The sequence below is a fragment of the Jaculus jaculus genome, chromosome 8, assembly GCF_020740685.1.
Source record: "Jaculus jaculus isolate mJacJac1 chromosome 8, mJacJac1.mat.Y.cur, whole genome shotgun sequence".
Classification (NCBI taxonomy): domain Eukaryota; kingdom Metazoa; phylum Chordata; class Mammalia; order Rodentia; family Dipodidae; genus Jaculus; species Jaculus jaculus.
In genome coordinates this window covers 112,606,173-112,632,720 of record NC_059109.1, presented here as the reverse complement: position 1 = coordinate 112,632,720, position 26,548 = coordinate 112,606,173, and the positions used below count along the sequence as shown (strand labels likewise).

The window sequence follows — 26,548 nt, the reverse complement described above, 5'->3', positions numbered from 1 at the left end:
TATATGGGGGGGTTTTTTGTTGGTTTTTCAAGGTAAGGTCTCATTGTAGCCCAGGCTGACCTAGAATTCACTATGTAGTCTCAGGGTGCCCTTGAATTCATGCTGATCCTCCTACCTCTGCCTCCCGAGTGCTGGGATTAAAGGTGTGCGCCACCACGCCGGCTGGCATATTCTTCCTAGATGCATGTTTCATTCTCTTACCTCCTTGGACCTCTGCTCAAATAACATCTTTCATACTCCTACCCTGGAGACTATATGATGTAACAGAACAACCCCTATCATGGTCTCTTATCTCTACACTTCACAGACTGAGAAAGTATAACCTTTTATATATTTATTTTATTTTGAGAGAGACAGAGGCAGACAGAGAGAAAGAATGGGCATATCAGGGCCTCTAGCCACTGCAAATGAACACCAGACACATGTCCCACCTTGTGCGTCTGTCTTTATGTGGGTACTAGGGAATTGAACCTGAGTCCTTTGGCTTCCACAAGCAAGTGCCTTAACTACTAAGCAATCTTCAGCCATTTTTTTTTTTTGAGACAGAGGTTTTGCTATATAGCCCAGGCTGGCCTCAAACTCATGATCCTCCTGCCTCAGCAGTGTGCGTGTTGGAACTACAGGTGTACCCCGCCATGAACAACAACACAAAAGTATACGTTCGTTTGCATGCCATTCATCTTACTTAATTCCACAAGGAGAGGGACTTGGTCTGTCCTGCCCACCACACCACTGTACCTCCAGGGCTCAGCACTGTGTGTGACACACACACACACACACACACACGCACACACACACACACACATCAGGTGCTAAAAAGACCTGCAGAGGGAAATTGAACAAACAAGCGAACAAATGAATGCCTACCTGGCGATTGGCGGGAGGCGGGGCCTGCTGGACTGCAGCAGGTGCAGCTGAGGGCGTGTAGATGCTGTTGGTAGCCAGCGAGACTGTGGCCAGAGCGGGAGCGGACCCCTGACACTGCTCTCGCTTGTGGGTCATGAAGGCTGGCAGGGAGTTGAACTGCTTCTTACACTTCCCGCACAGAAAGACATCCTCATCATCTAGGGGTTAGACCCGTAGCCAGAGGGAGTCACATCGGGGCGTGGAGCAACAAGAAAAGCAGGAATAAGTGGGGCACATCACAGTCTCTACAGCTGACTCTGAGAACAGCGAATCTGAGCAGCACTGTGTGACTTGCCATGTGCGTATCAAACATCAAAAGCCAGCCATGTGCAGCCAGGTATCAAATAATTCAAAATCAGGATGTCATCAAGTGGTTCGTGTCCAAGTTGAGAAATTATAACTCTGTTCTGAATTTTTTTTTTCTTTTTTGGTTTTTCGAGGTAGGGTCACACTCTAGCCCAGGCTGATGTGGAATTCATTATGATAGTCTCAGGGTGGCCTCGAACTCATGGTGACCCTCCTACCTCTGCCTCCCGAGTGCTGGCATTAACAGCATGCGCCACCACACCCAGCTGTTCTGCCTGTTTACTTATTTTCCAGTGGGTCATGTGGCTGCTTCCCTGTGGCTCTGGATCCACAGTGCCCTTTGCCCAGCTGTGTCTCTGATCCACTCATGCTGCAAGGCTCTGTGGGCCCAGGAAGCCTTCCTCGAGCCAAGAGCAGTTTCTTCTCCCTCATACCACATTTTTCTCACTGTCCCCAGACTGTATACTCTGAGAGAAGGAAGTGTATCTTATTTGTCACCATACCTGTGGTATGTCCTAGGCACCTAGGAGGTCCTTAATAGAAATTTGTTGAATGAATGAAAGCTACTTGAAGCCAGACGTGGTGGCACACGCCTTTAATCCCAGCAATCGGGAGGCAGAGATAGGAAGATTGTCATGAGTTCAAGGCCACCCTGAGACTACATAGTGAATTCTAGGTCAGCCTGGGCTAGAGTGAGACCCTACCTCAAAAAAAAAAACAACAAAAAAAAACCTACTTGAATGATTAGCTATAATTAACACCAACATGTACCATGCCAAATCCTTAAAGTATATAGTAGCTCCAGAAAAAAAAAAAAAAAAAAGAAGCTGGACATGGTGGCACACGCCTTTAATCTTATTACGCAGGAGACAAAAGTAGAAGGATTGATATGAGTTCAAGGCCACCCTGAGACTACACAGTGGATTCCACATCAGTCTAGGCTACACCTAGACCTTACCTTGAAAAGAAAAAAAGAAAAAGAAACTGAATTTGTGCATGTGTGGTATTGGGGATTACACACAGCGCCCTGTGCACGTTAAGCACGCCCACTACCTCTACACTGTATCTCCCAACCCTGTTGTCCAATTTTCACCACATTCTTCTTATTAATACAATTTCTCACAGGAAACACCGCTTCTTAGGTACAGAATATACTTAGACACCCTCATCACAGATAGTCCTATCATGTGCCTAAATTCTGGCCAGTGAGATGCGGACAGAAGTACACTATAGACAGAACCAGGTGTGGCAGCACTCGGGAGGCAGAGGCAGGAGGATCGCCACTCAGAGACTACACAGTGAATTCCAGGGGACAGCTTAGGCTAGAGTGAGACCCTACCTTGAATAGCCAAGAAAAGAAAAAGAAATAGAAAAGAGAAGGAAGGAAAGGGTATATAGCTGGATATAGTGGTACTTAGGAGACTCAAACAGGAGGATCTGGAGTTCTAGGACAGCCTAAAACAAAAGAGAACACTAAGAGGGAATGACTTCTACTTCCTCCTTTCTTCCCTTCCTCTTGGCTGGAAGATGGGAGTTGGGACAGGGAAGCAGAATGACAAGAGAGCAGGGGTCTGAGTTTCATCATATCTACTCCAAATATCCACCTCAGGGCTCTAGGTAGAGAGGAATAAGCTTCAATCTTGCAGAAACTGGAAGTGACTTTTTTTTTTTTTTTTTCTGAGGTAGGGTCTCACTGCAGCTCAGGCTGACCTGGAATTCACTATGTAGTCTCAGGGTGTCCTCGAACTCACAGCGATCCTCCTACCTCTGCCTCCTGAGTGCTGGGATCAAAGGCCAACAAGCCTGGCTTCTCATAAGACTTTTTTTTTTTTTTTTTAATTTTAGAGCGAGAGAGAGAGAGACTGGGGGAAAGGCCCCAGCCACTGCATTTGAACTCCAGACGCTTGCACCACCTAGTGAGCATGTGTGACCTTGCGTTTGCCTCACCTTTGTGTGTCTGTCTTATGTGGGATCTGGTGAGTGGAATATGGGTCCTTAGCTTCACAAGCAAGCACCCTAACTGCTAAGCCATCTCTCCAGTCCTCTCATAAGATTTGTGACAAATAGGAAAATTATTCTCATTTTACAGATATAGAAACTGAGTCACACAGAGGTTAACTTGCCCAGGACCACAGGGCCAGGAACTATGGGAACTAGGATTCAAACCCAGGTGTGTCTCCGTTGGAAAATATAAAAAGGTAAGCCAAGCATGGTGGCACACATGCACTTAGGCAGAAGCAAGAGGGTCAGGAATTCAAGACTGTTCTTGGAAGCCTGGTATGGTGATACACGCCTTTAATCCCAACACTCAGGAGTCAGAGGCAAGAGGATCACTATGAGTTCAAGAGTTCAAGGCCATTCTGAGACTACATAGCAAATTCCAGGTCAGCCTGGACTAGAGAACCTACCTCGAAAAACAAAAGCAAAAAAAAGTTTGTAGAACAGATAACAAATAGTCTCACACAGGGACTTCCCAAAGATATTCTTTGCCCTCTCGGGTGTCATAGGCTTGGCCCATAAACTAGAGAATTCATGCATGCCAGGCATGGTGGCACACGCCTTTAATCCTAGCACTCGGGAGGCAGAGGTAGGAAGATCACCATGAATTCAAGGTCACCCTGAGGCTACCGAGTGAATCCAAGGTCAGCCTGGGCTAGAGCAAGACCCTATCAGAACCCCCCTCCTCCTCCACCCCCCCAAAAAAGAAAATTCATGCTCAGTCTGTACCTTCCATAGAAGGAAGGCTGAGAATGACTTCCAGGGCAAAGTGTTGCCAAGCATCAGGACTCCAGTCATTCTCAAACAATGATGCCAGTTCCCAACATTATCTTAGTGGGGCAAAGAGGGTTTTCTCAACACTTAGTGAAGGACACGAACCTGAAAATCTAGGCAGGGAGGAAGGAGGAGAGTTCAGACACCCAAGGACAACCTGGGACCCTCCTACGCCCCCTTGTTCTACCCGTGAAGCCATCCCCGCACTGGAAAGCAGAGCAGATACTCACCCAGTGTCTGGATAGCAGTGGGTGCATTGACACTCTGTCCGGTTGGATCAGGGACTGCTCCTTGGCCATCCAACAATGACTGGACGGCCAGAACGGTCTGATTGTCCATTCCTGAAAAAAAGCAATGTATCCTCTGAGGGAAGCAGGTCATCTCTTGCTCCAGAATGTCTCCCTTATCAGCCAGATCCACTGCACAATACCCAGGTGAGGAGAGGTGGCCGGCCGGATGGCTGCTCCACGGTCCTTTCTCCCCTGTTTTACGGCAGCAGATCGCAGGATGCACAGCTGAAAATGTGGTCCCACAATGAAATTACCCCCTTTGGCCTCTCTTGTAGCTATGAAAGACTACACATTGGTCAAGGTGAGCGTGAGGTGTTATATGGTAGTTTCTCAGAAGACTAACGCAGTCCTTCCTTCCCTTTTGTTCTTTCGAAACCCCTTCCTTTTCTCCTTCCTTCCTTCTTTTTCTTTAAAGCAGGGTTTCACTCTAGTCAAAGCTGATCTGGGACTCACCCTGTAGCCCAGGCTGACCTCAAGCTCAGACAGTAATCCATCCTCCTACCTCAGCTTCCCAAACACTGGGATTAAAGGAGTGAATTACCATACCCCCTTTTTTTTTTTTTTTTGTTTTTGAGACAAGGTCTCACTGTATACCCAAGTTGTCTTGGAACTTACTATGTAGTCCAGGCTGATCTCAAATGCAAGGTGATCCTTTTGCCTTGGCCTCCTGACTGTTGAGATTATAAACACGTGCCACAATACCTGCCTTTTAGACCTTTTAGATTTAGTTTAGTTTAGTGTTTGTTTTTTGTGTTTTTTTTTTTTTTTTGGTATTGTCTCACTTTAGCACAGGCTGACCTGACCTGGAATTCGATATGTAGTTTCAGGCTGTCCAACTCACAGCGACCCATCTACCACTATCTTTCAAGTACTGGGATTAAAGGTATACACCACCATGTCCAGCTTTGTTTGTTTTTTTTTGGAGTAGGATCTCACTTTAGCCCAACATGACTTGGAACTCACTTTGTAGTCTCAGGCTGGCCTCAAACTCACAATGATCATCCTACCTCGTCCTCTCAAGCGCTGGGATTAAAGGTGTGCGCCACCATATCTGCCTTTCAGATTTCTTAAGAGCTACCTGGCATGCAGGTCCATCCTTTACTCTATTCCCTATTTTGCTCCCTATAGCAAGGACAAGGAACTCCATTCACCATCTCTGAACATACAGACAAGCTCTAGGGACTGGGAAAGGGGCTGACTGTGCATCAGTGACAAAGCCCATGCTTAGTACGCACAAGCCCAGGTTAATCTCCAGCAACCACACTTCCCCCTGCCAAAAAAAAAAAAAGGTCCTGGGCCTATGAATAGTTTGTATACAGCCAATCCACAGCACTAGACTGCCATTTTCTGGGCTTCTATGAAGACACAATCTTGTAACCTCTCATCGCGACGGCGGGATTCTAAGTCCCCCAGCCCTCTAGGACCCCTGAGATCTCTTCACCCCCACCCCCCCCAGCTCAAGTCTCACAAGCATCCCTGCTGTCTTTGTTCTCTGCCTTTCAAAGTCAAGTGTCTGATGAAGGAGGCCTTTGCCTTCCATTTCCCCTGGCCACCTTCTGGTCTTCCTCCACCCTTGTCGGCAAGACTTCGACCCTCACCTTCCACCTGACCCCCACTTGCAGCACCCAACACACGGGGATTCCCTTCACGGTTCCAGGTGCACAACTCCTGGGTCTCCTCCACCTTGCCAGAGCCTCCATTTCTCTCTCCTCCTGTCCATCTGCTAAGGATTGCTATTTTAAGAGGTCTCTTCTGTCTGGACTCTGCCTCCTGACTCCCTCAGGCAGCCTCGTCCCACCCGCGTCTGCTGCTCTCCAGTATCACACCACGAGATGCGACCCGCGGGCTCAGGCTTCTGTAAACCCTTTATCATTAAAGGCGTGTGCCACCACGCCTGGCCCTCATACAACTTTTATTCACGACAGAAAAACTGGAAACTGGAGAGCCATCAAAGGTTGAAAAGTTAAACTGCAGAACACCCACACTGTGGAGTTCTCAGCAATGGAAAGAAGAAACCACCAACGGACACAACCTGGATGCATCTCCAGGAAACTGGGAAGGATGACGCAAGCAAGTCTCAAAGGCTAGATGCTCTACTCTTCCATTTACATAATATTCCCGCATTATTATTATTTTTTTTGAATTAACCTAGTTTTATAATTGAAGAACAAATTAGTGGTTGCCAGGAGTCAGGGACGGCAAGAGAATTGGAGGGATGTGAACCGTGGCTAGAAATGGACAGCAGCTGGGAGTGACGGGACCCTTCTGTACTGACAGGTCATGAGATACTCTAGTACTACAAGCTGTTGCCACTGGGGGAACATACGCCTTTACTCCTAGCCCATGGGAGGCAGAGGCAGGATCGCTGTGAGTTCCAGGCCAGATTGGGACTACAGAGTGAGTTCCAGGTCAGTCTTGGCCACAGTGAGACCCTACCTCGAAAAACCAAAATCAACAAAAAAATAAATAAAATATTTAGCCGGGCGTGTTGTGTGCCTTTAAACCCAGCACTCAGGAAGCAGAGGTGGGAGGATCATCCTGAGTTCAAGGCCACCTGGAGACTACATAGTAAATTCCAGGTCAGCCTGAGCCACAGTGAGGCCCTACCTCAAAAAACACACACACAAAAGTAAATTTTTATTTTTAAATTTATATTTTTATTTAAAATCAATGAATAAAATAATTTTTAAAACACAGTCTAAAACTGAGCCATATTAAATATATCACCTTCTGGCGGAAAGAATTTAAGAGCCAAAGGAAGGGTAGGACTCCTTACAACATGCTCCTCCAGACACAAAATGGCCTGGATATCCATGACCTCACAGTGCCTGACACTACCTACACAAGACCATCATAAGAGGAAAAGATCATGACATCAAAATAAAAGAGAGACTGAAAAAAAAAAAGAGAGAGAGAGAGACTGATTGAGATGGGGAGGGGATATGATGGAGAATGGAATTTCAAAGGGAAAAGTGGGGGGGAGGGAGGGTATTATCATGGGATATTTTTTATAATCATGGACAATGTTAATAAAAATTGAGAAAATAAAATGAAATAAAATACTTGCTAAATAATTTATGTGTGTGTGTGTGTGTTTGTGTGTGTGTGTGTATAATCACCCTCCACCCCAGAAGAGTACTTCTCTTTTTGTACACTCAGCATTGTGAACAGGGCACAATGTTTCTCCAAACAAGTCCCTCAGACATTTGTTTTCCTGCATACTGCTTCCTTCCAGCCATTTCTGGACTTTTGACAAATCTAGCCTATTTTGTCTCCCAGATATGGCTGAAATCCATCTTCTCAGCCATTCCCTGGCTCGGGCCCAATTAGTTCTCAGCTGGACAACCTGGGCAGACTCCTCACTCACCTCCCCCACCACTCAGGCCCCCTCCAGTGTGTTCCCCAGCAGCCAGGGTGAACTTTATAAAACATGTATCAGATCACACTGCTCCCCTGCATTAAGCCTTTTCTTAGCTCCACACTGATCCCAAGATAAAGTTCATCAATCCAGTGGAAGCCTCATCTACTGGTCTCCCACATCGAACTTCCGTGAATCCTGGGAGACCTCGCTCCCCCTGGGGCTTTGCAAATTCAGGGACCACTGCTGGGTCTTGTGGATGTCCTCTTGCCCAGGATCTCCACAGTCACGCTGCCCTTCCTCACCCAGCAGGCATCACCACTGAAAGAATAGAGGCACCAGGGCCTCTTGCCCATGCAAATGAGCTCCAGACACAAGCAACCCCCACCTCCCCCAGGTAGGGTCTCATTCTAGCTAGTGATAGAATTAAAGGCGTGTGTCACCACGCTCAGCAATATATTATTTTTTATTTTTGTTTTTCGAGGGAGGGTCTCACTCTAGCCCAGGCTGACTTGGAATTCATTCACTAAGTAGTATGTACTCTCAGGCTGGCCTCAAACTCACAGTGATCCTCCTACCTCTGTCTCCAGAGTGCTAGGATTAAAAACTGTGCCACCACGCCCAACTGGTTTAGGCGGTTTAGGTTGACCTGGAATAATTTACTATGCAGTCTCAGGGTGGCCTTGAACTCATGGCAATCCTCCTACCTCTGCCTCCCAAGTACTGGGACTAAAGGCAAGTGCCACTGATCCATCTCCTCAGCTCCCTCTTCATTTTTTTTTTTTTTTTAATGTGAAACAGCAAGAGTGAGAGAGAGAACTGGCGTGTACCAGGGCCTCAGCCATTGCAATCGAACTTGAGACGTGTGTGTGCCCCCTTGAGCACGTGTGCAACCTTGCATGCTTGCATCGCCTTGTACATCTGGCTTACATGGGGCCTGGAGAGTCGAGCATGAGTCCTTAGGCTTCGCAGACAAGCACCTTAACTGCTGAGCAATATCTCCTGCCCCCTCTTCTGTTTGTTGAGACAAGTTCTCATGTAGCCTCAAATATCTTTGTTTTTTTTTATGTAGCTGGGGTTGCCCTTGAACTCCTGATCCTCTCATGTTCACCTTCCAGGGGCTGGGATTATTGGTGTGTGGCACCTTGCTTAAGTGTCTTTTTTTTTCTTTTTTCTTTTTTCAAGGTAGGGTCTCACTCTAGCTCAGGCTGACCTGGAATTCACTCTGTACTCTCAGGGTAGCCTTGAACTCACAGCAATCCTCCTACCTCTGCCTCCCGAGTGCTGGGAGTAAAGGCAGGCGCCACCACACCTGGCTTCTTTTCTTTATTTATTTTTAATTTTTTATTTATTTATTTGAGAGCGACAGACACAGAGAGAAAAACAGAGGGAGAGAGAGAGAATGGGCGCGCCAGGGCTTCCAGCCTCTACAAACGAACTATAGACGCGTGCGCCCCCTTGTGCATCTGGCTAACGTGGGACCTGGGGAACCGAGCCTCGAACCGGGGTCCTTAGGCTTCACAGGCAAGCGCTTAACCACTAAGCCATCTCTCCAGCCCTCTTTATTTATTTTTATTTATTTACTTATTTTTGGCAAGAAAAGAGAGAGGGCACACCAGGGCTTCCAGCCACAAACTCCAGACACATGGGCCACCTTGTGCATCTGGCTTATGTGAGTCCTGGGGAATTGAGCCTTAACCACTAGGCCATATCTCCAGTGTTTATTATTATATATATATTTTTTTTTAATTGACAACTTTTTTTTTTTTGAGGTAGGGTCTTATTCTAGCCCAGGCTGACCTGGAATTCACTCTGTAGTCTCAGGCTGGCCTCGAAGTCACAGTGATCCTCAAACCTCTGCCTCCTGAGACCACAGAAATACTGTAAAGGGATACAATACACTGGGTTAAACACTCTCCTGTGTGGCCCTTGCCTCTAGGGCACACATAACGGAAGTCATAAGTCACTACCCAAGTGGATAAAAGGAGAAGTTTCAGGAATCATTACCACAGGCTTTATTGTGAAATGCAATGTACCATAACCCCTCTGTTTAAAGTAATCTTTGTGGTCTTGCCTTTGCTCTCTTTACATGATATATAGTATAGAATGTCCCTTGTCTCAATTCAGTTCTGCTTGTGTGACTCATGTAACAAATACTTTGTGACTTTTTTTAAAATCTTGTGACTTCTTGTAATGACCACCCTGTCTAATGCTAACTTTTTGTAACTTCATGGTTTAACTCCTATCCTATTTTCTTAATGAACATCTTGTGGTTCTCTGCAATAAAAGCTGACGTCCACGCAGCGAGATCCCCACCTCTAGGGTGCAGTCCTGATGCATCAGCCCTTACCCAGCACTCTGTGAGTCAGTGGACTTGTCGGACACCAGACCCCATAACAACGCAAGAGAGAAGGCAAGCCAGCACAGACCATTCTTTATTGGAAAGACAGCAGCTTTCCTGGGTGAAGTTGGCGCTGCTGCGTATGAATGTGGCAGACTATGGATACACAGGGTGAGGGAATGGGGGGGGGTGCTTTGGGAAGTAAGAATGGGAGAGAAGGTAAAGCCTTTTCTTTGTTTACTAATTGCCTGTCCGGTTGGCCTGATAGCTATTGAGGTCAGATTTTTGAGTTATGAGCTTGGTTTTTTATTTTATTTTCATTTTATATGTATTTATTTGAGAGAAAGAGGCAGAGAGAGAGGGTGGGGGGAAAGGAGAGAATGGGCCCGATAGGGCCTCCAGCCACTGAAAACGAATTCCAGACACACGTGCCACCTTGTGTATCTAGTTTATGTGGGTACTGGGGAATGGAACATGGGTCCTTTGGCTTTGCAGACAAGTGCCTTAACCTCTAAGCCATCCCTCCAGCCCCGCAGCAATAGTTTTTTAAATCATGTTTTGCAAGTAGAGAGAATATGGGTGCACCAGGGTCAGTTGCTCCCGCAAACTAACACCAGATGCACGCACCGCTTTATAATGCATCTGGCTTTACGTGGGTACTGGGGAATTGAACCCAGGCCATCATGCAAGCACCTTTTCACCACTGAGCCAGCTCCCCGAGTGAGTATCTGCTTTTACCGCTGACCTTTCCCATAATGGGGCGGGGGAGGGGAGGGGAGGGGTCTGCATTTCCCTCAACATCGACTCTGCGCCCTGACCTTGAGTCTCCAAGACTGCCCTTCCTTGCTGACCACCACCCCGCCCCCCGACCCCAGCAGGTGCACAAGGTGGCTTCAGAGTTCGCTGTCTCCAAAGCCTACAATCCTCTGAAACCCAGAAGGACCCTCATCCTTGATCGAGTTGATCACAGGTTCAGCTGGTCACGACCACGCACACGCTGACACCGCTGCTCTCCGGCTGAGCCGGTACAACGCTGCACCCCAAGCGTAGCACAGGCGCCCCGAGTCTGCGGGTCGGCGGCCTGCGTGAGCTCCCGGGTCCCGGCCGAGAGAGCGCGCGAGGAGGAGGCATCTCTCTCGGCGGGTCTGAACCGGGAGAGGCTGTACCCGGGCATGCGGGGCCCACGGTTCGCCCCGGCCCCCCAGGAAGCCGCTGGCGCAGCTCGGCCTCGCTGGAAGCCCCGGCTCCCGCGCAGCGCGGCTATTCCCTCCGCGGGCTCCCTCCCCCGCGCCAGCCAGCCGCCCGGGAGGCTCGGGCTGTTCCGGTCCCGGGGCCCCCCTCCCCGCCGAGCCAGCTCTCCCTTGGCTGTTCCGGGATCGGGGTGCTTTCTGCCCTCCCCTCGGCTCCCCCTCCGCCGAGCTCGAGCTCCCTCCGCTGTTCCGGTCCCGCCGACCCTCCTCCCCCTCCCCCGCCCGGGCCGCGGCTGTTCCCCGCCCGCGCCCCCTCCCGCCCCGCGGCTGTTCCGGCCCCGGCGCCCTCCGCCCCGCGGCCGTCGCGTGCCTCGGGCCCGGCGCTGCGCGGGCGCGGCGGGAGGGGGCGCCACGCGGAACAGCCGCCTCCCGCGGCCCCGTCGCGCTCACCCTCCAGGGCCTCGAAGATCGCCTGCGCCATCTTGGAGCCGCCGCCGCCGCGCCGCCGCCGCCGCCGCCACGGGAGCCCGAGCGGGGCTACGCAAGCATTGTGGGAACGGCGAGGCCGCCAGGGGGCGCCCGGGAGTCGGCGCAAGCCCCCCGCCCCGGAAACGTATTCGACTCCCAAGACGACCCCTTCTCCGTGCATGCATGCATGCATCCATCCCGGTCGGCCTGGGTGCCCTACACTCTGCCCCTACCTCCGCGCACGGTGCATTCCCAACTTCCAACACCAAAGCCCATTGCCACGTCGCCTGGACCCCCCCCCCCTTTCCCAACTCTCTCCAGAACCTGCCCACACCCCCAGACTCTGTGCCACACTGACTGACTGCACCCCGATTGTCCCCCTGCAGAATTGAGTCTCATCACCGAAGGTTCGATTCCCCAGGACCCACGTAAGCCCCATGCACAAAGTGGCGCATGCGTCTGGAGTTCCTTTGCAGAGGCTAGAGGCCCTGATGCGCCCATTCTCCCTATCTCCCTGCTCCCCCCCTCCCGCCCCATATAATAAATAAATAAAAATAAAATAAAATAAAAAGTTGAACCTGGGTGTGGTAGCGCACGACTTTAATCCAAGCATTGGGGAGGCAAAGGTAAGAGGATCACTGTGAGTTCGAGCCCACTCTGAGCATACAGAGTGAATTCCAGGTCAGCCTGAACTAGAGTGAGACCCTACCTCGAAAACCAAAAACAAACAAAAAAAAAAGTCAATGCAAGCCTTTAATCCCAGCATTCAGGAGGTGGAGGTAGAGTTAGGAGGATTGTTGTGAGTATGAGGCCAATTGGAGACTACATACTGAATTCTAGGTCAGCCTGGTCTACAGAGAGACCCTACATACAAAAACATTTTTTTTAATTAAATTAAAAATTTTTATTTGCAGCCAGGCGAGGTGGCACACACCTTTAATCCCAACACTGGGGAGGCAGAGTTAGGAGGATCGCCCATGAGTTCAAAGCCACCCTGAGACTATATAGTGAATTGAGATCCTACCTCGAAAAACCAAAAGATATATATATGTACATATTTGCAAGCAGAGAGTGTGTGCATAATGGGCACCCTAGGGCCTTCTGCCACTGCAAACGGAACTCCAGATGAATGAACTTTTTGCATCAGCTTTTGCATGGGTACTGGGGAATAGAACCTAGGCCAGCAGGTGCCTTTAACCACTAAGCCATCTCCCAGCCCTATGTGGTCTTAAAAAAACAAAACAAAACAAAACAAACAAACAAAAACACTTTTTTGAGGCAATGTCTCACTCTAGGCCAGGCTGAGCTAGAATTCACTAGTCCCAGAGTCGCTTCAAACTCACAGTAATCCTCCTACCTCTGCCTCCCTAGTTTTTTTGTTTGTTTGGTTGGTTTTGGGTTTTTGAGGTAGGGTCTCACTCTAGCCCACGCTGACCTGGATATTCACTATGGAGTCTCAGGGTGGCCTCAAACTCATAGTGATTCTCCTACTTCTCCCTCCCAGGTGCTGGGACTAAAGACATGCACCACTACACTGGACTTTTATTTATTAAGTTATTTATTGAAGAGAGAAAAGAAGGAAAGGAGGGAGGGAGGGGGAGAGAAGGAAGGAAAGAAGAAAGATGCAAAACCTGTAGCCACTGCAAACCAGCTCCAGATGCGCGTGCCACCTTGTGCATCTGGCCTATATGCATACTGAGGAATCAAACCTAGGTCCTTAGACTTTGCAGGCAAGTGCCTTAACTGCTAAGCTGTCTCTCCAGCCCTGGCTATCTATTTATCTATCTATCTATCTATCTATCTATCTATCTATCTATCTATTTATCTATCTATCTACCTACCTACCTATTGATTTGATAGGAGAGAGAGAGAGCATGGGTGGGCCTTTTTGCTGCTGCAAACGAATTTCAGATGCATGTGCCACTTTGTGAACCTGGCTTTATGTGAGTCCTGTGGAACTGAACCTGTGTCTACTGTTTTGCTTGAGGATGCCCAAGGAGGATGTCTTGTGACCTCCTCTGAAGCTCATCCCTGTGTTTCCTTGAGATGAGCCTCTCATTGAGCCTAAACCTGCTGTTTTTGGTCAGACTGGCTGCCCAGTGGGTCCCAGTGATTCTTAGGCCGCTGCTTCCTAAGGATGGGAGTTACAGGAGTATGTGGCCATGCCCAACGGTTTACATGGGTGCAGGAACCAGAGTGAATCAGGTCCTCACGCTTGAACGCTCCTCCAGGTGAGCCATCTCTCTGGGCCTTTCCTCCAAACCCTCTCTCAGATTCCCCAGGGGCTTCTGTTAACCCTTATTTCCAATTTTGGGGACTTCCATGCCTGTTCATGCACACCTCTCATTCCTGCTCCTGTGAGAACCCATTTCTGTCACATAAACCCCAATACTCACTTGAGCTACTACCAGCCCAGCCTCAGAGGGACCTACCTAGGTCTCAGAGGGACACTTCTATCCTTTTGGGGGGCTCTGTCCCCCCATTACATACACTAATCTTTTGCATGTGTGTGTAGTTTTTCGAGGTAAGATATCGCTCTAGCCCAGACTGACTTGGAATTCCCTGTGTAGTCTCAGGGTGGCCTTGAACTCACAGGGATCCTTCTACCTCTGCCTCCCAAGTGCTGGGATTAAAGCCGTGCGCCACCACACCCGGCTCATACTAATCATTAATGTGCCACCAGCTGTTTACTGAGTACCTACTATGCACCAAATCCTGTAATAGCTCTAGAAATCGGTCCTCTCCCATAGACTCGGGAATGGGGGAAGAAGCATTCATAGTTTCTCCAGCATGGAACTCAGATCCTTGTGCATGCCAAGCAAGTCCTCTTGCCACTGAGCATGCCCACCATTCCTTTTTATTTATTTGCACGTGTATGTGGTGCATGGGTGTGTGTCTGTCTGTCTGTCTGTGTGTAGATCAGAAGTTGGCATTGGGTATCTTCCCTCCATACTCTTCTCTGTATTTTACCAAGGCAGAGTCACTTGAGCCCAGAGCTCCCTGATTCTAACAACCTAGCCTGCCAGCATCGAGGTGGCCAGGTGGCCCTGAGGATTCCCTGTCTCTCCTCCTGTGCTGGGTCTACAGGCGGCCACTGCATCCACCCACCATTCACATGGGTACCTCGGATTCAAACCCCAGCCCTTAGGATTACAAGACAAGTGCTTTATCCACTGAACCATCTCCTGGCCCCTATTTATTTATTTGTTTAATGGGTTTGTTTATTTGTTTGCTTGCTTGCTTGATTTAGGTTTTTATTTTATTTTATTTTATTTTATTTGGTTTTTCGAGGGTTTCACTCTAGCTCAGGCTGACCTGGAATTCACTGTGTAGTCTCAGGGTGGCCTTGAACTCACAGTGATCCTCCACCGACTGCCTCCAGAGTGCTGAGATGGCTTAGCAGTTAAGGCACTTGTCTGTGAAGCCTAAGGACCTATATTTAATTTCTCTCTAGAACCCATGTAAGCCAGATGCACAAAGGCGAGGCAAGTGCAAAGTCATACATGCCCACTAGGTGGTGCAAGCGTCTGGAGTTTGATTTCAATGGCTGGAGGCCCTGGTGCACCAATCTCTTTCTCTTTCTCTCATAAAAAAAACTTTTATAAGATTATAAAATATGTATTTTATTTATTTACTTATTTGAGAGAGAGAGAATATGGGTGTACCAGGTCTTCTAGCTACTGCAAACTGCAGATGTATGTACCATCTTGTGCATCTGGCTTACGTGGGTACTGGGGAATCAATTCTGCGTCCTTAGGCTTCACAAGCAAGCGCCTTAACTGCTAAGCCATGTCTCCAGCCCACTTTAGGGTTTTGTTTGTTTGTTTGTTGTTTTTGTTTGTGGTTTCGGTTTTTCGAGGTAGGGTCTCACTCTAGCTCAGGCTGACCTGGAATTCACTGTATAGTCTCAGGCTGGCCTTGAACTCACAGCAATCCTCCTACCTCTGCTTCCCGAGTTCTGGGATTAAAGGCGTGCACCACCATGCCCAGATCTTTTTTTTTTTTTTTTTCCACTTTAGGTTTTTTGAGACAGGGACTCACTCTAACCCAGGCTGGCCTTGAGCTCACAGTGGTTTTTCTACCTCGGCCTCTGGAATGCTGGGATAAAGGTTTACCGTCATGCCTGACTTGACATTTTGAGACAGGCTCTCACGTCTCAAGACTGGCCTTGAATAACCAAAGCTGGCTTTGAATTTCTTTTTTTTATTTTCTTTGTAAGGAGAGAGAGAAAGGAGGGGGAATGGGTGCACTAGGACCTCTAGCCACTGCAAATGAACTCCAGACACATGCAACACTTTGTGCTTTTGACTGTGCGTGGGCACTGGGGAATTGAATCCAGGCCATCAAGACCTGAAAGCAAGTGCCTTTAACTGCTAAGCCATCTCCCCAGTCTATCTTGAAATAATAAAAAAATATTCAAATCTCTTCTCCCCTGTTATAACATTGACACCTCATATTCTGCTAATTTGCCTCACAGACCCTCTGCAGTCCACACCCTCAAGATCAATTTTACCATCAAATTATTCATCCCTGTATCCCCTGCTACTATGCCTTATGGCCCCATGCACTCAAGCCCTGAGCAAATGTCCCCCAGCCCCCAGAAAAAAATTCTTCCCAATGGGCATGGTGGCACATACCTTTAATCCCAGCACTTGGGAGGCACAGGTAGGAGAATCACTGTGAGTTTGTGGTCACCCTGAGACTACATAGTGAATTCCAGGTCAGCCTGGGATAGAGTGAGACCCTAACTTGAAACTCTCCACCACTCCCCCCAAAAATAAATATTTATGTATTTCAGAGAGAGAGAGAGGCTGGGCACACCAGGACCTCCAGCCATTGCAAACGAACTCCAGACACGTGCAACACCTTGTGCATCTGGTCTATGTGGGTCCTGGGGAGTTGAACCTGGGTGCTTAGGCTTCACAGGTAAGTGCCTTAACCACTAAGACATTTCTCCATCTCATCAAACCTTTTTTTTTTTTGAGGTAGGGTCTCACTGTAGCCCAGGCTGACCTGGAACTCAGTATGTAGTCTCTGGGTGGCCTCTAACTCATGGCAATCCTCCTACCTCCGCCTCCCCAGTGCTGGGATTAAAGGTGTGCGCCACCATGCCTAGCTTTTTTTTTTTTTTTTTTTTTAAGTAAGGTCTCGCTCTAGGCCAGGCTGACCTGGAATTCACTATGTAGTTTCCAAGTGGCCTCAAACTCACAGTGATCCTCTTGCCTCAGCCTCTTGAATGCTGGGATTTCTTTCTGAGCTGCCATTTTCCTAATGAACAAGAGGATCCTGGCTAATCACCACCTCCGAGAAATTTCCCCTTCACTCCCAGAATAGCATCAAATCTTTTTTTTTTTTTTTTTCACCATTCTAGGTTCTCACGGTACCTGGCACCACATGATCAGGTGAGACTCTCCTGGTATTGGCAGTTCTCTTTTCCCTCCCCCCATGAGCAAGGGAGGCACTGCATCCATTCCAGTTGACCTCAAGGCTTAGCACAGAGCGTGGCAAATGTCTGATAGCTTGTGGGGCAGAACACATGGATGAGAGCTTAGGGAAGAGGAGCCCTGATAACAGCTGATTTCCTAGACTGCCTCCTGCTACAAACTTTCCCCTCAACATTTCCTCCATCAAAATTTTATCAGTCCTGCAAGGTCACTGAGAAACCCTTGCTGGAGCTGAGCTGAAAACCTCCTCTATGCAGACCAGCTAGCAGAAAGCTGGAAGAAGCCATTCTGCATGCAGTTCAATGGGAGAAAGAGAAATCACCAGTGAAGATACTCAACAGTGGACACTGCAAGCCTTATATTTGGCCAGCCAGGCAAAATGAGCCAATAGGTGCAATAGTGGCATGTCTATTATGGGGGAACCCAATTGCCCTCTAATTGGACTGGAGGCCTGCTCCATGGGAGGGAATACATCCCTGATACTGAAAACCTACAACAGGGGTAGTTATGAACCCTAGGGGTGAAACATCTGCTGGTGTCTGGCTAAATGTATATACTATGCTTATCAAACTGCCCAGTAAGCACTTCTCTTAATGTTCATACCCATATATTAATGTTACTCTCACTTGGTTAGAGAAGCTTCTCTTTTCAGATGGCAGCAACCTTAGAATGACTCAAAAGGCACCGTGAGATGGGTGTGATGGTGCACACCTTTAATCCCAGAATTTGGGAGGCAGAGTTAGGAGGATCACCACAAGTTTGAGGCCATCCTGAGATGACATAGTGAATTCCAGGTCAGTCTGAGCTAGAGTGAAACCCTACCTTGAAGAAAAAAGAAGGCACCATGGTGCTGAGAAGTGACAGAGGAGTGCTCATCACTGAAATATCTCTATTACACCTTCTAAGGCCCAGGGTCCATTGCAGAAGCGGTGGCAGAAAGAATTTAAGAGCCAAAGGAAGGGTAGGACTCCTTACAACGAGCTCCTCCAGACACAAAATCGCCTGGATATCCATGACCTCACAGTGCCTGACACAAGACCATCATAATAGGAGGAAAAGATGATGATTTCAAAATAAAAGATACTGAGAGGGGGGAGGGGATATGACAGAGAGTAGAATTTTAAAAGGGAAAATGGGACAGGGAGGGAACTACCATGGGATATTGTTTACAATTATGGAAGTTGTCAATAAAAAAAATTAAAAAAAGAAGAAGGCAAAAAAAAAAAAAATCTTATCAGTCCCATGTCCTATTCCCTCAGGGCCTCCTGGTTGGCACTGAGTCACACTTGATCACCACTCAGAAACTTCTGGAGTAACTAATGGAGTAATTCCTGGCATGGAGCCAAGTAGGGAAGAGGCAAGGACTAAGCAATTTCTAATGTCCTACTTTACAGTGAATGTTCCAGTTACCCCCCCCCCAAATATTAACTTCTTTGTGAGGGGAGAATCCTGAGGAGCTTAAACTGTACTCGCAGCGTAAGGGGAAGAAAGCCAGCCTGCAGAAAGCAATGCTGGGTCCTGCCACCTTGTTAGGTCTGTGGGTGGATGTTGGTTGACGACAGTGGAGTGGGCCAGTTGTTATGGACTGAACTGTGTGTCCCCTTGCCTCCTAGAACTCTGTGCCACATAGCCCTCGTGCCTCAGAATGTCTCTGTATAGTACATGTGTGACTTTGTACCTCTGGGGAGCCCTGATATAATTCCAGCACACTGCTGAGGAGATGGGAGGCAGAGACAGGAGGATTTCCTGGGAGCTGGCAGAGACCAATTGGCCTGTCCGGTGCAGCAGTGATCAATGAGACCCTGACTCAAATGCCCAGCAATTTTTAAGTTATTTTTATTTTGTTTATTTGAGAGAGGGAGAAGGAGAGAGAGAGAAAAAATGGGCACACCAGGGCCTCCAGCCACTGCACACAAACTCCCGATGCATGCATTCCCTTGTACATCTGGCTTATGTGGGTACTAGGGAATTGAACCTGAGTTCCTAGGCTTCACAGGCAAGTGCCTTAACTGCTAAGCCATCTCTCCAGCCAGCCAAAAAAAATTTTTTTAAATTAAAAATTAAAATTTTGTTTCTGTTTGTTTTTGAGGTAGGGTCTCACTCCAGCCCAGGCTGACCTAGAATTCACTATGTAATCATATGTAATCTTGATTAAAGGCGTGCACCACCACGCCCGACCCCCCAAAAGTTTTTTAAGTAAAAACAGATGAGAGCCGGCTGTCGTGGCAAATGCCTTTAATCCCAACACTTGGGAGGTAGGAGGATTGTTGTGAGTTCGAATCCAGGCTGGGACGACCGAGTGAGTGCCAGGTCAGCCCGGGCTGCATTGAGATCCTACCTCAAAAAATAAAAAATAAGCCGGGCGTGGTGGCGCACGCCTTTAATCCCAGCACTTGGGAGACAGAGGTAGGAGGATTGCCATGAGTTCAAGGCCACCCTGAGACTACAGAGTTAATTCCAGGTCAGCCTGGACCAGAGTGAGACCCTACCTTGAAAAACCAAAAAAAATAAATAAATAAAAAATAAACCACAAATGAGGGGTGATCATGTGAGATAGAGTGAGAAGACACCATCTGCAAACCAAGGAGCAAAGCCTTCTGGGAAACCAAACCTATTGGCACCTCAGTCTTTGACTTCTAGCTTCTAGGATTGTGATAGAATAGATTCCTATTTCTATGTGTCTGTGGTATCTGTTACATATAGCAGTGCTAATAAACTAATACAGTGGTTAAGATCCCAGACTTGGGGCTGGGGAGATGGCTTAGCTGTTAAAGGCACTTGCTTGAAAAGCTTGAATACCTGGGTTTGATTCTCTAGCACCCACATAAAGCCAGATGCAAAAATTGTTCATGCATCTGGAGTTCATTTGCAGTGGCAGGAGGCCCTGGTATACCCATGCTCACTCTCTCTCTCAGTCTGCTTCTTTCTCTCAATCTCTCAAATAAATAATTAACATTTTAAAAATGCTGGGTATGGTGGCACATGCCTTTAATTCTAGCACTTGGGAGGCAGAAGTAGGAGAATTTCTGCAAGATCAAGGCCAGCCTGGGACTACAGAGTGTTCCAGGCCGGGCGTGGTGGCGCACGCCTTTTATCCCAGCACTCGGGAGGCAGAGGTAGGAGGATCGCTGTGACTTCGAGGCCACCCTGAGACTACATAGTGAATTCCAGGTCAGCCTGGGCCAGAGTGAGACCCTACCTCGAAAAACAAAAAAAACAACAACAACAACAAAAAAATACAGAGTGTTCCAGATCAGCCTGGGTCATAGTAAGACCCTACCTTGGGGAAAAAAAAAAATACAAGCCAGGTGTAGTGGTGCCCACCTTTAATCCCAGCACTCAGGAGGATTGCCATGAGTTTGAGGCCACCCTGAGACTACCCTATCTCGAAAAGCCAAAAAAAAAAAAAAAAAAACCATACCAAAACAAAACCATACAGACAGACAGACAGACAGACAGACAGACAGATAGATAGACGATAGACGATAGATAGATACATAGATAGATAGATAGATAGATAGATAGATAGATAGATGATAGATAGGCAGGCTGGCTGGAGAGATTGCTCAGTGGTTAAGACACTTGCTTAAAAAGTCTAACAATGTGAGTTCAATTCCCCAGTACCCACAAAAAGCCAGATGCACAAAGTGGAACACCCATTTGGAGGTTGTTTGCGGCTAGAGGCCCTGGTGTACCCATTCTCTTTCTTTCTCTCCATCTCCTCTCTCCATCTGCTTGCAAATAAATAAAAAAAAAATTTTAAATCTCAGATTTTAGAGTTAAGCCAGAAAATCTAGATTCAAATCCTGCCACCATTCCTTAGTAGCCAGGTATAGTGGTTCACACCCGAAATTCCAGCATTTAGGAGGCTGAGGTAGCAGGATCACCATGTAGTTCAAGGCCGGCCTGGGAGACAGAGTAAGTTCCAGGTTAGTAAGTACTAGAGTGAGGCCCTGCCTCAAAAAAAAAAAAAAAAAAAAAAAACAAAAAACAAAAAATGGTGGAGTTGAGCTGAGCCGGGCTTGGTTGTGCACGCCTTCACTGCCAGCTCTTGGGAGGCAGAGGCCACTGTGAGACTACATAGTGAATTCCAGGTCAGCCTGGGCGAGAGCACGACCCAGTTAAACCATTCTGAAGAGCTCTGGATACAGCTCAGTGGTAGAGCCCTTACTCAGTATGCATAAAGCCCTAGGTTTGACACCTAGCACCACACAAAAAGGCGTGCAGGAAACTGGTGCATGATATGTACTCTGTAAATGCTCATTAAATACTCCTATTCTTCTGCGCAAAGATAAAGATCCCTGCCCTGAGGAACTTAGGAGTTATGTAAAATGAAAATGGGTCACTAGGTAATAATGTGCCATTTGTGGCAACTCTTTGCCCTCAGCACAGTGAGGTGAGGGCAGAAGCCTGTTCATCTCTGTAAGAAATGGCTTAACAATGGAGCGCTCAGGAAGAACTTGCCAAACCGAAGTTTCCAAATAGCCTCTCCTCCCAGTGTTGGGCCGCATGTCAGAGCTCAGAGACTGCTTCTCCACGGGAGCAACAAGTGGCATTTGGGAACGTTTTGCTTACTTCTATTTACTTATTTAAATATTTTTATTTTTTATTTGCAAGCAGAGAGGGGAGAGAGAGAGATGGAAAAGAGAGAGAGGAAGCCAGGCGTGCACAGGTTTGAACCCAGAACTTGGGAGGCTGAGGTAGGAGGATCGCTGTGAGTTTGTGGCTACCCTGAGAGAGTACATAGTGAATTACAGGTAAGCCTGGGCTAGAGTGAGACCTTACCTTGAAAAACGAATAAATAAATAAATTACTTTATTTATTTATTTTGGCTTTTTGAAGCAGGGTCTCAATGTAGCTCAGGCTGACCTGGAATTCACTGTAGCCCAGGCTGGCCTCAAGCTCATGGCAATTCTCCTACCTCTGTCTCTCAAGTGCTGGGATTAACAACGTGCACCACCACTTCTGGCCAAATTTTCTATAGTGAAGAAGGTTTCGGGCCAGGTGTGGCGCACACCTTTAACCCCAGCACTTGGGAGACATAGATAGGAGGATCGCTGTGAGTTTGAGGCCATCCTGAGACTCCATAGTGAATTCCAGGTCAGCCTGGGCTAGAGTGAGACCTTACCTCGAAAAACTAAAAAAAAAAAAAAAGGTTTCGGGCTGGAGAGATGGCTTAGCGGTTAATGTGCTTGCCGGCAAAGCCTAAGAACTCAGGTTTGATTCCCCAAGACCCATGTAAGCCAGATGCACTAGGTGGCACATGTGTCTGGAGTTCCTTTATAGCTGCTAGAGGCCCTAGTGTGTTCATATTTTCTCTCTCCTTGCAAATAACTAATATATATATGTATGTATGTATGTGTATATATATATATATATACACACACACACACATACATATTTTAAAAGGCTTTCTATTCCTTATAGTTATTTTCTAGATTTATTTTTTTCCTTTTTAAAAAATATTTATTTATTTAAAAGGGGAGAGAAAGAGAGAGAATGGGGGCTCCTAAATTTTTTTTGTATCTGGACATAGTGATACACAACTTTTATCCCAGCACTCAAGGCAGAGGTAGGAGAAACTCCATAAGTTTGACTGGCCAAGAATTTTTTTTAATTAAAAAATAAGCCAGGTGTGGGCTGGAGAGATGGCTTAGTGGTTAAACGCTTGCCTGTGAAACCTGAGGACCCCGGTTCGAGGCTCGATTCTCCAGGACCCACGTTACCCAGATGCACAAGGGGGCGCATGCGTCTGGAGTTCAGTTTGCAGAGGCTGGAGGCCCTGGTGCGCCCATTCTCTCTCTCTCTCTCTCTCTCTCTCTCTCTATCTGCCTCTTTTTCTCTCTCTGTGTCGCTCTCAAATAAGTAAAAATAAACAAAAAAAATTTAAAAAAATAAGCCAGGTGTGGTAGTGCATACCTTCAATCCAGCACTGAGTAGGCTTTTTTTTTTTTTTTTTTCTTTTCTGAGTAGGCTTTGATAAGAGGATCACATGAGTTCGTGAGTTCAGGGCCAACCTGGGGCTACAGAGTAAGTTTCAAGTCAGCTTCGGCTAGAGTGAAACCTGGCCTTGCAAAAATAAATAAAGAAAGGAAAAAGAAATATAGACAAAATTTCAAGCTATAAACTGGGAGCCTGGTTTAAGGTGATAACTGACCAGGGACACCCCAACATCCCTGGAAAAAAGCAAATATGAAGTTTTTCTGGAGAAAACCTCATCTATCTTTGATTTGAAGGAACCCCAAAAATGACTTTTCAAAGTGCATAGTTGGAGATAATCAGGCTCCCAAGATAACAGGAAGAATTAGCAGATCAACACAGATTTCAAGTATTATAGCTCACACACAGATTTTCTAGTAAAAACAGTGAGCACAAAATTTAAAATTAAAAAAAAATAAAGGTAGAGCACGGTATCATGGCACATATCTTTCAACCCAGCACTTGGGAAGTAGTGGTAGGAGGATCACCATGAGTTCGAGGCCACCCTGAGACTACATAGTGAATTCCAGATCAGCCTTGGCTAGAGTGAAACCCTACCTCAAAAAAACAAACAAACAAAAAATTTATTTTTGTGAGTCAAGGTCTCACAGTGTATCTCAAACTTGTGGTTTTTGTCTCCTGAGAACTGGCGTTGCAGATGTATGCCACCAGAGCTGGCATAGTTTAATTTTTTTTTTTTTGACTCCCAGGCTCTGTTCCCTAGAGTAGAAAAAGGACTCATTAGTCGTTGTAATTTCCTATCCCTCCCCTGCCCTTCCCTTCCCTTTCTACAGTTCTATTCAACACCAAAGCAGCCTTTCCTGAAGTTCCCTGGGGCCAGTGGTGTGGAGTACATGATGGTTTCAATATCACACTAGACCAGAGGGGGAAAAAATAACAGAAAAATCCAGAGGGTAAAACCCTTTGGGGGGGGGGCTCTCTTTAACATGAGATTCTGCTGCAAGACTTCTTACTTTTATTTATTTTTATTTTATTATTATTATTTTATTTTATTTTTGGTTTGCCGAGGTAGGGTCTCATTCTAGCTCAGGCTGACCTGGAATTCACTATGTAGTCTCAGGTTGGCCATAAACTTTTGTTCTGTTTTTGTTTTTGAAGTAGGGCTTCATTCTCTAGCCCAGGCTAACCTGGAATTCAGCCTCAGAGTGGCCTCAAACTCATGGTGATCCACCTACCTGTGCATCCCCAATGCTGGGATTAAAAGTGTGCACCATCGCACCCAGTTTAAGACTCCCTACTTTGAGCAGGCTCTGGACTTTCACTTCTATTCCTCTTGCCTGTGTGGCTAACAAACAAACTCACAGGTTCAATATTTGCACAAGCCCTTGTGTTCTAAGTGGCTTTAGCGCTCCAACATGTAAGTACTCTGTTAACTGTCTGGTCACTGGCTTCCAATGTTTAACTCCTCTGGTTTCTTCTAGCTTTCACTCCATAATTAGCCTGGGCATTCCTCACATTTTAATATAGATAGATAGATAGATAGATAGATAGATAGATGGATGGATGGATGGATGGATGGATGGATGGATGGATGGATGGATAGATAGATAGATAGATAGATAGATAGGTAGGTAGGTAGATATTTGACAGAGAAAGAGGGAGAGGGGGAGAGAGAGAACTGGCACTTCAGGGCCTCCAGCCACTACAAACTCCAGATGCATGCACCCAGTTGTGCATCTGGCTTACGTGGGTCCTGGGGAATCGAACCTGGGTCCTTTGGCTTGTCAGGCAAATGCCTTAACCGCTAAGCCATCCCTCCAGCCCATTCTTCACACTTTTAAGTATTTCTGTGTTTATGAGAGGATACATATTGGGTTCATAAACTATTAACAGAACAGTTCTTCAGATTTATTTCATCTTGGACTCATTTGTGGTATTCCCATAATAGCCAGTGGTCTTGGTGTATCAGCCTTGGAAATAAAAGCCCCAGAAGTGGCCAGGTGTGGTTGTGCCTCAGCATACAGGAAGCAGAGACAGGAGGATAACCATGAGTTCGAGGCCAGCCTGGGACTACACAGTGAGTTTCAGGTCAGCCTGAGCTAGAATGAAGCCCTACATTGAAAAACAAACAGAAAGACCCACAGCCTGGGATCTTTTTTTTTTATTATTATTTTTTATTTTTTGAGGTCTCACTCTAGCCCAGGCTGACCTGGAATTCACTATGTAGTCTCAGGGTGGCCCTGAACTCACAGCGATCCTCCTACCTCTGCCTCCCAAGTGCTGGGATTAAAGGCGTGCGCCACCACGCCCGGCCAGTCTGGGATCCTGATGTACGCCTTCTGTGTAACTGTGATCACACGTTCCACCCCATCCTCCTTGCGTTCTCCAGCACTCTTGGTGAAGTCCAGGTCTGATTTCTTCAACATCGCATGAGCCTGTCTTTCTCATATCCTTAATGGCCGTGTTGGCAATAGCTATTCCCTGCTGGTCATCAGTGTTGGTGCTGAGTGTTTGGGAAGTGGACTGGGACTTCTCAGGGATCGCTGGTGACGTGGTCACCACCTCATAGTCACTCATAACAACACTAAGGAGGGGGGCAGTATGTAGGCCTCCCTGTGGAAAAGGAGAGGATATTTTTTTACAATGGAGTTACTATTTTCTTCTCTCTCTCTCTCTCTCTCTTTTGGTTTTTAGAGGTAGGGTCTCACTCCAACCCAGGCTGACCTAGAATTCATTATGTAGTCTCAGGCTGGCCTCAAACTTCACAGTGTTCCTCTGCCACCTGAGTGCTGGAATTAAAGGCATATGCCACCACACCTGGCATATTCATGGATCATTAGCAAAGAAAAAACCGAAAAATCTACTTTCTGTAATAAAATAGGGTTAGCACAGTTCTCTTTTTCACTGACCTCTGATGTTGTCTTCTGATACCATTCTGGATAGTACTATCACAGGTACCACATAGCCCAAATGCAGAGGACACCTTCTCATGGATACAATCACTACTCAATGAGTAGCTATTCTCTAATGACAACTCCACACAATAATAGCATGAGCAAATGGCCTGGGGGTGGCAGGTCAATACCTTATTGCTTCAACAAGCATGTGTTGGGTACCTCATCAGGTGCATGGGTTACAGCAGGAATCACAACTTTCTGTCCCTGTGAGAGACAGTCTAGACAAAGGACAATGAACCTGAGGCAATTTGGAGATGTGAGAAGTTCGATAAAGAAAAACATTACAGGACAATGAATCATAGTGAGCAGCCCATCTTTCAGTGGGATAGCCTGGAAGGCTTCCTTAATTATGTGGTTTGTGCTCTGAAACCTGAAGGTTGAGAGGGAACACAGCCAGGGAAGACCTGAGGGTGGTGTCTACCAGGCAGAGAGAACTGCTTTCAGCCAGAAGGGTTCTAGGCATGCTCAAGGAACTTTAGAAAGCAGGCCAGTTTAGGTGTAGGTGTAGCGAAAGGAGAATGTGGGAATGAGGAAACGGGACGACAGGTTACAGAAGTTCTCCTATGGGCTTTGGGA

The 26,548-nt window shown here is 47.1% G+C and overlaps 1 protein-coding gene across 2 annotated transcripts in view; it reads right to left on the bottom strand.

Moving 5' to 3' along the window:
* Znf341 (zinc finger protein 341) overlaps positions 1 to 11,664 on the bottom strand; it is a 53,306-nt gene extending 41,642 nt beyond the window's left edge. The window contains exons 1-3 of one of the 2 annotated variants that reach the window (XM_045157617.1): positions 11,614 to 11,664; positions 4,215 to 4,325; positions 868 to 1,064 (exon numbers count right to left, since the gene is read on the bottom strand). In XM_045157617.1, the coding sequence (XP_045013552.1) occupies positions 868 to 1,064; positions 4,215 to 4,325; positions 11,614 to 11,644 (339 nt within the window). In that variant the 5' untranslated portion in view covers positions 11,645 to 11,664. Of the gene's footprint in view, positions 1 to 867; positions 1,065 to 4,214; positions 4,326 to 11,613 lie in introns of those variants that run through there. The other variant, XM_045157618.1, reaches the window with a different exon arrangement.
* Positions 11,665 to 26,548: the final 14,884 nt, after the last annotated feature.